Genomic DNA, 11,320 nt, shown 5'->3' on the forward strand with positions numbered 1-11,320 from the left:
GTCAAATGTTCAGTTTGCTCTTTCAGTATATTTTGCGTAATCATCAACCATCATGTATGCGTTTCTAAGCATCTCCTGGAAATGCATCATAGCGTTCCTGTACATGCAGTTATGTACCACAAGAGGATAGAAGAGATTCACTGGCTTTGCTCTGATTAATTCAGCAGGAAGTTCAATAACCTCAGTTAAAGAACTGCCAATGAGAATGTGTTTCAGTACCTTTTTCTCAAGGCTTCTTTCTATAAAGGATAGCAAGTCTCGTAACCTCGAATCAACACAGTTTGCGTTCCAGTGTCTTGGGTCTGTGGTGAGAAGCAGATGCATTAGGGCAGTTTTGAAATGAAAATCTTTCAGCGCACTACTTCCTGTCATTGCAGTCTGCCTCTTGTGAAGGAAACGTGCAATTTCAAGTGCTTGAATATGACAAGCATTTTCAGGCAGGCGTTTCGAGAGATGTTCTAGGAGATGGTCTTCGTAGCTGGTTAAGGATAGTCTCCAGAAAGTATCTGCATCACTTGAGGACCAAGGTGTGATGAAAAAATAAGCATCATCATTAAATGTAACCACGGGATTCATACTAAAGGTGATCTTCTTGCCTGACTTGAACCTGATCACTAGAGCACCAGGAGCATCAATATAGTGAATATTGAGCTCAAACTCATACTTGTGTGAAATCAGTCTCCATGCTTGTTTTATAGTGCTCTGAAACCATCTGGAGACCAGTGATTTTGACAAGAAAGGAGTGTTCTTTGAGCACAGAAAACCATCACAAACCTCAGTAATTTCTGTCCTTACGTTCTCATTGTGGTCAGAATGCAGCAGGCAAACCATATCCTCATCTGCATCAGAGGTCTGACAGGGGCAATCTTGGGTTTTCTTATTTTCCAAAAGTTTTATTTGACCGCACACTGGCATATTTGAAAAATCCCTCCCTTTGTGGTTACAGAGCTGAATGTGAAAACTAAATGGCTTAGGTGGGGTCAAAGGGACAATGATGTTACAGGCACTGAGCATCTGAAAGTCCTCAATCACCATACTGCCATTTTTACCACATATGGTCCTCATAGCATCTAGTAGGTCATTTGCAAATCCTTCCAGAAACTCATCCTTCCTCCACTTCTTTTGAGATGATTCTTGAACGTATTTAGCATAAAAATCGTTAAGTGTGCCGATGTCTGGTAGCTGCACTTCATCAGCAGCGCACGTCACAGGGGAGGCTGCTATTTGTGTCATTTGGGAATTCCTATTCAGGTATTTCCAACAGAAACGGATCATGGAAATCACTGAGAATGTGTTCCAAATGTACCAGAGGTAATCTCTTTCCCATTCTGCAATTGATTTCTCTGAGGTTTCATTTTCTGATGTCTTGACATTTTTAAAAGGTGTGTCTTGTCCTTTGGAACTAGATATTTCCTTCTCAGGTCTTGCATGCTGCCCCTGTGGTTTGCCAGGGTCTCCAAAAGAGCTGTCAGTATGGATATCTTTTCCCTTTAGCTCATTAGCATCTTGTGATGTCTTTAAAGCAGCCTCTGGTTCAGCATTATCATTTTTAGGCACACTTGGATCTGATTTAGCTGTGGATCGGCCCCGTAGTAATTCATGATTGCTGCCATGTCCTTCTGACTCTAAAAGTTTGTCTTTTTCAGTGACGTTTTGATCAGACTTCTGTTCATCATGAAAGTTTCTGTCATGTTCAGTCTCATTTTTGTCTGTGTGTATTTTCTCACTGACAGGTGGCATTTCCTGGTCGAGTTTCTCTTCCTCTCTCAGCAGCTTCTCTTCATGCCTTTGCATGTCCTTGTTGACAATACCGTCCCATTCCTCAACTCCAGGGTCATCCTTTGGACACATTAGGAGACCGAGACCCACCACAAACACTCTCAGCAGAGTTTCTTGCATCGTCAGTATTGTCTATGAGTGAATTAAATGGCAGCATTCAGTCAATTATAAAAGTGCATGTGATTAATTAGTGATTAATAAAACAAAACACGACTGAATCTAAAACCTTGCAATTATCCATTAAAATAATTCAAAAACAATGTTCCTGCTAGCAAATTTTACAGTGATGCAAGAAAACAGAGAACGAAGCAACTTCCTCTCTTTACTTATTTCTTTCTGTTGTTACTTTATATGCTAAATACTAGATTACTTTTTGCACATGACATTAAAAGAGAAGAAGAATACGCACCAGAAAGTATGTTTATCTCAATAATGCAACGCACTGAATAGGTATACAGACGGAACTAAGAGATCAACCTTGCACAGCCGCAGGTTCTGTGATCTCTTCCTATTTTAGATGTAGGTTGCCTTCTGTGACTTATTTCCTGCACACCCTGCCCATGTGCTCTGCTGTGACATTTTCCTGTGCAATAGACAGAAGAAAAGATAGCACAGACTTCCTGTAAATTCAACTGCAATTTCAAAATGTCAGAATTGAGCAATTACTTTGAATCGGTTAGACAGTTTTTACCAGTAAGCAGTATGAGGTTGTTTAGATCATTTCATAGTATACTATGAAATGAACGCATTTAGCCACCTACCTTTGTTCAAATAAAAACAATGGTGTTTTATATGCATGAATAGCAGAGAGTGCCTCTGTCTTTTATCTTCTTGTGGGTTTCTAACTGGTTTGTCAAGCTCTATTACAGTCAGTGGGTCCAGGTGCTCTAAAAGAGTTATGTGAAATAAAGTAATCAATATGTGATAACATTAGTAGTTATATTTTAAAAGTGAAGCCTTCGATTTGATTCTTCTGGTTTTGATTACGCAAGTGAGAACAGGCTGAACCCTCACCTCTTAGACAATTACATTTTCCAGCCAAAGCCACAGATATTTGAATGGGTTGAAAGTGTTTTTGCATGTCTTCGTTGTTACGACTACACATTAACACAACTACACCCTCGAAGTTCGGGTTTCTCGAATAAACCTCACCACACACTGCATGCATATTAGCAAATAAAGGCATTCCCAGAAACGATGGAAACTATATGTTCCCTTTAACAGGTGTACTTTTGAGAATGCGGGGTGAATCAGAATTTGTTTTGGCATCACACTAAAGACAGGTGCCTATGAAGGGAGGGGCATGATGACAGATGATGCTGCTCGCTTTGGACAGAGAGTTCGAGAAGCACCTTTCAGTTGGTCAGGGGTATGATGATTGCTAAGTACAACAGCAAAACTTCTATTATGGACACTGTCCTTATATGGTTTTTTTAAACCTTTGATCTATTCATTGACTCTTGTTTAAAGAGGTAAGTGTATTTTATGTATTTCTTGTATTTATTCCTCTATATTAAACCGATAGCCCAGTCCACATTAAAGCTGTTTTAAAGTAGAAGTCATAGTTTACAGAGATTATAATATCACTATTTAACATGGTGCCTTTAATAAATTATGTTTTATGGCCTAATTAATGAATATGCAGTAAGTTCCAAATGCTTTAAAGATAAGTAATAATCACTTTTAATAAATTTTGACAGTCCAGTGTTGTGATATTTCTCTACCTACTAAGCCTCTAATTCAATAGAAAAAGGAATGCAGAACCAAAAGTCTATTTATCACTTACTTGACTGCTTAATAACACATATAGCATTTGGCCTGATGGTTTATTTTCCCTTAAAATTCAACATTCAAATAGTTGTTTCACAGTATGGCACTCCAAAAGTTGATCTTTGCCATCTTTTATAGATTTCTATATCACATGTAAAATATTTGCAATTATTTTTTAACCTTTAATAAAGACTTTACTAGAACCTATAATCATTTCTCGTAAAAATCTGATTTTATGCCTTTTTTGCCTTATCTTAAACATGTTACTGTCCTTTTTTTAACAGGTTTAAGTATTTGTGAACTAAAGACCCGACACATTTCTCAAGATGGATAAGTTTCGTATGATGTTCCAGTTTCTCCAATCCAACCAGGAGTCTTTTATGAATGGAATCTGTGGTATCATGGCACTAGCTAGTGCTCAAATGTACTCAGCGTTTGAGTTCAGCTGTCCCTGTATGCCAGAGTATAACTACACCTATGGGATCGGACTGCTTCTTATTCCTCCCATATGGTTCTTTTTGTTAGGTTTTGTATTGAACAATAATGTGTCAGTGTTGGCAGAGGAGTGGAAAAGACCCACTGGGAAAAGAATCAAGGATCCAACAATCCTGCGCTACATGTTTTGCTCAATCACACAGAGATCTTTGATTGCCCCTGCAGTGTGGGTGTCTGTCACTCTCATGGATGGGAAGAGCTTCCTCTGCGCTTTCAGCATCAGCTTGGATATTGACAGGTTTGCGAATTCCAGTGTCATTCAAGGAATGTCAGAGACGGAGAAGTTAAAATTCCTGGCACGTATCCCTTGTAAAGACCTGTTTGAGGATAAGGAATTAAGAGAGGCAGCATCGAGATACATCAAGTGTATATCTCAGGTATCCCATTGTTTATTTGCAACCCTGTGTGAGTGGTTTCTAAGTATGACTTTCTGACAAAATCAAGCAAGGTGTGCAATTTCTCTCACCACATTTATGAAAAATATTAATAGTAGCTAAGCTGGTGGCTATATGCCATGATGGTTGTTTGATAAGCCACTTCGATAGCAAACAAAAAACTTAACTTGTATAGCACTTTTCCAAACACATAGTTACAAAGTGTTTACCCGTTTGAAAAAAAAAAAAAAAAGGCAGACACCACATGATCCAACATTCAGGCATTCATTCCAACATACACACTTCCATACAGGCAAATAGATGCAAACTATGGCCCAAATAATGGGAGAAAGATTAGGGAAAGCTACCCTCAATCAAGACTTTTTGGCAGTGGTTGAAAAGAAATCACTGAATCGGCTGAACTCGTAGGCTGACAAAGGCTGTTCCAAGGTTATAAGCTAGATAGACTCTGGTTTTAATGTAAAGCACACGGAACAAATAGGAGACCTTCATCAAATGATTTGAGTGATAAGGTCTCACCAGCTTTGATATACAGTGCAACCATAAAGTATCCTTTACTTGTTCCACAATTTTTTATGGTACAGTCTTATTCCAAAATGGATTAAGTTTATTTTTCTCTTCAATATTCTACACACGATATCCCATAATGACAAAGTGGAAAATTGCTTCAAATGTTTAGCAAATTTATTTAAAAAAACAAAACAAAAAGCATAACATGCACATAAGCATTCGCAGCCTTTCCCATGTCACTCAAAATTCAGCTCAGGTGTATCCTATTTCCACTGATCCTTTGTTAGAAGTTTCTACAAGTTGATTGAAGGCCACCTGTTGTAAATTCAGTTGATTGGACATGAATTGGAAAGGCACACACCTGTTAAGCCAATGAAGAGAAGCCACTGTGGGAGAAATATTGACTTCTCTTCATTGGCTCCCTGTTAAATCCGGAATGAAATTAAAAATCCTTCAACTCACATACAAGGTCTTGATTAATCAGGGCCAATCTCATCTTAAAGATCTCAGAGTACCAAACACCCCCAGTAAAGCACTTTGCTTTCAGACTGCTGGACTACTTTTGTTACGTAGTGTTTTTAAAAGTAGAATGGGAGCCGGAGAATTCAGCTTGGTTCTTCTGTGAAATCAGCTCCCAGTTTGGATTCAGGAGACAGACACCCTCTCTACTTTTAATATTAGGCTTAAAACTACTCTTTTATACAAAGCATATAGTTAGGGTTGGATCAGGTGACCCTGAATCCTCCCTTAGTTATGCTGCAATAGGCCGCGGTTACTGAAGTCATGATGCATTGAGTGTTATTTTATTGTAGGGTCTTTATCTTACAATATAAAAAATGCCTTGTGGTGACTCTCATTGTGATTTGGTGCTATATTAATACCCTCAGAGAGAGGATTCTGTCGAGGTCCAAATGGGCACACTAGATCCCATCATCCATACATTTAAGTAGTTTGGAACCACCAGGACTCTTTGTGGAGATGGCCGCATGGTCAATCTGAGCAATCAAGGTAGAAGGGCCTTAGTCATGGAGGTGACCGAGAACCCAATAGCCATTCCACAGAAATCCAGCCTTGCTCTTTCTCTCGACCCTGACGAGATTAAACAAATATGAAATAAATATTAACTCTTTGGCCTGAATGCCAAGCAATATGTCTGGCAGAAACTGGGCCAATACCATGCCTACGGTGAAGCAAAGGCTGTAAAATCTATGTACATTTTCTATTTTTATGTATTTATTCATTTTGATAAATTCGTAAGAATTTCAAGCTTTTTTTTTTTTACTTAGGAAAACTTATCATTAAGGGGTGGGCAGAATTTTGTGTTGAAAATAAATTTAACGAAATGTGGAAGAAGTAAAAAGCTATAAATACTTTCCTGATGCACTGCATAAGCAGGGGCCTGCTCATGTAGAGCTTTACGTGTTAATAATAGGACTTGCTATGAAGAACTGAGAGATACAAGTGAAAAGTGAGTTAAAATAATCAAGGCGAGAGAAAATTGAAGTGTCGACTAAAAGTTCCAGATAGTTAAGGTCTGACTTTTGAAATAGACTGGACTGGATGAGTTTAGACATTCTTAGAGATTAAGATATTAGACAGCTTAGAGATTCAAACTTTAGATGTTGTTCAAAGATGATACCAAAAGCTTCTTAGAAAATGATCTAATTACCGCCGATGTGGGGCCGATGTGCTGACTGACCTCCTTAGTGAAACTGTCAGGGCCAAATACAAGAATGTTACTTTTAGTAGAATTGAGAAAAAAAGATAACATTAAATATACAAGTGTGAAATAAACAGTGAAAACACTGCATTTAGAGGATACACCAATATATCTTCATCCAAAAAGCATATTAATAGCCAAAATGGGAAACATACACCGATCAACCGTAACATTATGACCAACTAATATTGTGTTGATTCCTCTTTTGCTGGCAAAAAAAAGTCCTGACCTGTGGATACATGGACTCCATTAGACCCCTGAAGTTCTGCTTTGGTATATGGCACCAAGATGTTAGCAACGGATCCTTTAAATCCTGTAAGATGAGAGGTGTGGCCTCCGTGGATCAGATATGTTTGTCTAACACAGGGGTCCCCAATCCCAGTCCAGGAGGGCCGGTGTCCCTGCAGGTTTTAGATCTCACAATGGGTCAACACACCTGAATCACATGATTAGTTCATTACCAGGCCTCTGGAGAATTTCAATACATGTTGAGAAGGTAATTTATCCATTAAAATCAGCTGTGATGGATCAAGGACACATCTAAAACCTGCAGGGACACCGGCCCTCGTGGACTGGGATTGGGGACCCCTGGTCTAACACATCCCACAGATGCTTGATTGGTCAACACCTCAAACTCTTTGTTGTCCTTCTCAATCTATCCCTGAACCATTTTTGCTTGTTAGTAGGCCTCATTATCCTGCTGAAAGAGGCCACAGACATCAGGGAATACTGTTCTCATGACAGGGTGTAAATGGTCTGCATCAATGCTTAGGTTGGTAATATCAAGGTAACACCCACGTGGATGGCAGGGCCCAAGGTTTCCCAGCAGAGCATTATCAAAGCATTACACTGCCTCTGCCAGCTATCCTTCTTCATAGTGAATCCTGGTGCCAAGTGTTCCCCAGGTAAGCAATTCACATGCACCTGACCATCCCAGTGATGTCAAAGAAAATGGGACTCATCACACCAGGCTAGCTTCTTCCACTGCTCTACGGTCCAGTTCTGATGCACACATTTTTGGTGGTTGACAGGGCTCAGCAATAATAATAATAATAATAATAATAATAATAATAATAATGTGAGGCACTGTGTTTTCTGACACCTTTCTGTCAGAACCAGCATTAGGTTTTTTGAGCTACAGCAGCTCATCTGTGGGATTGGCCCACATGGACCAGCCTCCCCACCCTAAACTCGTCAGTGAGCCTTGGTTGCCCGTGACCCTTGTTCACAACTCTTCTTTCCTTGAACTTTTAATAGATACTGACCACTGCAGACCAAGAACACCACACAGCTGCAATTTTGGAGATGCTCTGACCCAGTGGCCTACCCATTACAATTCGGCCCTTGTCAAACTTGCTCAAATACTAACACTTGCCCATTTTTCCTGCTTCTAAAACTCAGCTTTGAGAACACTAATATATCTCACCCACTAAAGGGTGAGATGATAAGGAGATAAATGTTATGTCTGATCGGTGTATGAGCCAATCATGTTGTTCCATTGACACAAGTGCACAATAGATGCTCCTGAAAGTTTTAACATATTATTTTTTCTCTGTCTACTGTAACCACAACATGAATTTTATTCTGTGCTCTAGAGCCATAATAAAGCAGCTTTAGTTGTTAGTGGGTTTTTTCAGGTTTGTCCCTATGATCATAAAGAAAATAACTTTTATGGCCTTCTCTCCATTCATTTAGCCGTTTAAAAATAAACCCCCACATACCTGCCTAAAGATTTTGCTAAGATGGGAGCAAAGCGGTGAGCTTTGCTTCTTGAAGGACTTTGGTGTCATCCTTGCTGATTTACACCAACGGTAAAAAAAAAGACATTTATCATTGTGAGTGGCCAATGTTTGTGCTGACTACATCTTCAAACACAGCAGAATGAAGAGCTGAAAGATTTCAAGCTGTTTTAAGGGATCTTTCGAGGCTCTTTTGAGGGAAGTCTGGCTCATGTGATCCAATTTTTAATTATGCAGATTTCTTTTGTTTCCCTGGCAGAAACAATGTGGATAAACAGGCCAAAACCAAAATAAATAGAACACAAAATGTCGGTATTGTCCAGCTGCTGGTATCAGTCAATAATTTCTCCATTAAAAAGTAATGGTAGCTGAATTCCACAGTCTTGGTATTGTTCGTGCTGACTCATTGTCACTCGAGTAGCTGAATAGAAAAGACGTATTGTTACTGTTATTAGTACCACCTGCAGTTTTTCTCCATGGCGAGTCAAAATGACTGACAACAAAATGACAACACTGCCCTTAGCTGACAATATTTAATTTAAAAAAAAATAAATTGGTGAGTTTGTATTTGGCTGTTTCAAGTATTGTTCGGCTGAACAGATTTAGATTTGACTCTTAAGCTAACTAAATGAATAGCTAAATAAGGAACCAAAGATTCACCATCTTTCTAAACTGTAGAGAGTTGTCCTTTAAAAGGCATTTACGCAATCAAATTTAATTCACAAAAAAATAATAATAATATGAATAATCTAATTAAATAAAACCATCAAAAGAGTACCAATGTGGGCCCTCGTGACCTCAGTGTCTCTAAAATCCTGGCTTCAGCCCTGGCTGTCATTTCACTGAACTATTTTAACTTCAAAACAAGGAAAACTAATTTTAGTTTCTTCGCTTTATTCCTCAAAGACTGCTCTTAACTTAAATCTCCCTGCCAGACTATAATTCACTTTACAGTTTGAGCTCACTGAAGCTTTCCTGCTGGCTTATTAGAGCAATAGATAAGCCTTGAAATTTATTATTCATGGAACTGGGACCTCTTCCACTTCTTCCAAAAACACCCACACTGTTATTTAGGTCTTTGATCAGCTGAAGGGCAATTATACAGGCTTAAAAGTAAGATATCTCTAAAAAGTCAGTTGATATACAGATTCTGTTAATGAGCTATGACGCTGTCAAGAAGCTGCTAAATATGCCTTCTTCACCACATCTGATTTTCAGTAGCTGCACAAGCACAGATAAATCAGAAGGAGTGAAGATTAGCAGGATGTCTATGTGTGATCCTTCTAACATCTATAGTTTGTTTATAGTGCATCATTAGAGAGCTCAAAATAGTGGTCATTTTGCTGGATTTATCATTTCTGCATTTCACAGGCATGCGGATGGATGGTTTTGCTCATGATGACCTTCGCTGCCTTCCTGATCCGAGCTATTCGGCCATGCTTCACCCAGGCCGCCTTCCTCAAAACCAAATACTGGTCCCATTATATTGACATTGAACGCAAGATGTTCGATGAAACCTGTAAGGAGCACGCCAAGAGCTTTGCCAAGGTTTGCATCCAGCAATACTTTGAGAACATCAGCGGAGAGATGAGAAGCTTCCACCGCCATCACAGCAAACACGACAGCGACAACGAAGATGAAGACACGTGGAAGAGTGATGAGGAAAAGCTGTTGGGTATCAGAGCCCAGGATGATATGAACAAAGTTTTGTGGAACTGGCACACCTGTAAGCCACCTCTGGCTCTGAGAAAAGAACATGAAGATGGTGAAAAAAAGGGGGAAATGAATGGAAACATTAACGGGGAAATAAATGGGTTTGTAAAGAGCCACACTCACGATGTGGAGAAAAAAGAGTGGGCGGTGTATTACAGTAAGGTCTAAAGAGTTCAAAGAGAAACTATTTTTTTCCAGAGTATTTTATTTGCGAAAGATAGAATATATATTATTGCATTCTGCACTGCAGTTTAAGCTTTATTTAAACGCACACTATTTTAACTGACTGGTTGACTGATGGTATAATCTATATGTATGTAGCTATGTATAATAGATTTTAAGAAAACAAAAACTGTCGACATATTTCTGGTTCACATACAGTTCAGTTTACAGAGAACATGTCTGGCACTGGGTGTAATCCAAAGTCTGTTGTTTTCATTTCTGTGTTTTATCTGTTTGTCATGAATTATTGTCGAAAACACGCTCTCATCGTTCCCCAAGGGACTGAGCTTGTGCGGAAATCTGAAGTCTGTAAATTCTAGGCTGCTAATAAGTGCTGCTTTATCAGGCTGATAGTAAAGCATTATTAGAGCACACTGGAGAGTTCTCATTGATAACACTAATGAATGTTTGTATTGCTCTCAAGTGCAAGGCCACCATAAATATTCCCAGAGCAGAACTAAACAGAAATGAAAACATCGCTTAGAAGAGCTCCGTTTACGTCAAGCACCCACTGTGTCTCGTGCAACCTATATCTTAAAAAAACGATGAAAAGTTGATCTTGTTAGCGATAAAGGACACTTATTTCTGTATGCACAGAGATTTTTCTGAAACGGCTTCTTGCCTTTTCTGCTGTGGCCTGTAGATGAATAATGGCAGCTAACTGAGGCTGCTGCGCACCTGAGATTACTACGTGGATTGTCTCTGAATATAACGCTACAGAAATACTGCATTTGCAATAAAGCAAACCTAAGATTTATGCAAAAACTAAAGGTTGCCGCAGTCAAAACAATTTACATGCCACTGCGAAAACAAGGTCTACATTTGCATCTTCTTTATTTGCTTGCTCAGCCCCAATTCTGTCACTCACTCCCTGGTAAACCCTATTTTACAATCACCGAGCAAACACTTTGCTTCTGTTCTATTTGAAAAGGCTTTTAAATATTTATTTCAGAAAAATGTAATTAAAGCTGAATGTG

At 39.0% G+C, this 11,320-nt stretch overlaps 2 protein-coding genes across 4 annotated transcripts; one reads left to right on the forward strand and one right to left on the reverse strand.

Moving 5' to 3' along the window:
- Positions 1-5: 5 nt before the first annotated feature.
- On the reverse strand, positions 6-7,077 carry LOC309708039 (inositol 1,4,5-trisphosphate receptor-interacting protein). Of its 3 annotated transcripts, XM_082535767.1 has the most exons (4): positions 6,899-7,077; positions 6,619-6,661; positions 2,189-2,362; positions 6-1,911 (listed from the first exon to the last, which is right to left on the reverse strand). In XM_082535767.1, exon 4 carries the CDS (start codon positions 1,897-1,899, stop codon positions 10-12), a length of 1,890 nt encoding a protein of 629 aa, XP_082391893.1. In that variant the 5' UTR covers positions 1,900-1,911; positions 2,189-2,362; positions 6,619-6,661; positions 6,899-7,077; the 3' UTR covers positions 6-9. The 3 variants fall into 3 exon arrangements, with proteins under 3 accessions (XP_082391893.1, XP_082391895.1, XP_082391894.1); XM_082535769.1 differs by lacking the exon at positions 6,619-6,661; XM_082535768.1 differs by lacking the exons at positions 6,619-6,661; positions 6,899-7,077 and adding an exon at positions 2,541-2,656.
- On the forward strand, positions 3,876-10,426 carry calhm1b (calcium homeostasis modulator 1b; the record flags this gene model as incomplete). The annotated part of the gene is made up of 2 exons (XM_082535782.1): positions 3,876-4,421; positions 9,780-10,426. 2 exons carry the CDS (start codon positions 3,876-3,878, stop codon positions 10,287-10,289), a joined length of 1,056 nt encoding a protein of 351 aa, XP_082391908.1. The 3' UTR covers positions 10,290-10,426.
- Between the last annotated feature and the right edge of the window lie 894 nt (positions 10,427-11,320).

This window comes from Aulonocara stuartgranti (assembly GCF_965226115.1).
Source record: "Aulonocara stuartgranti genome assembly, chromosome: 6".
Taxonomy (NCBI): domain Eukaryota; kingdom Metazoa; phylum Chordata; class Actinopteri; order Cichliformes; family Cichlidae; genus Aulonocara; species Aulonocara stuartgranti.

Coding starts and splice junctions, on each gene's coding strand:
- LOC309708039 (XM_082535769.1), bottom strand. CDS start 1,899: ATGCAAGAAACTCTGCTGAGAGTGTTTGTGGTGGGTCTCGGTCTCCTA.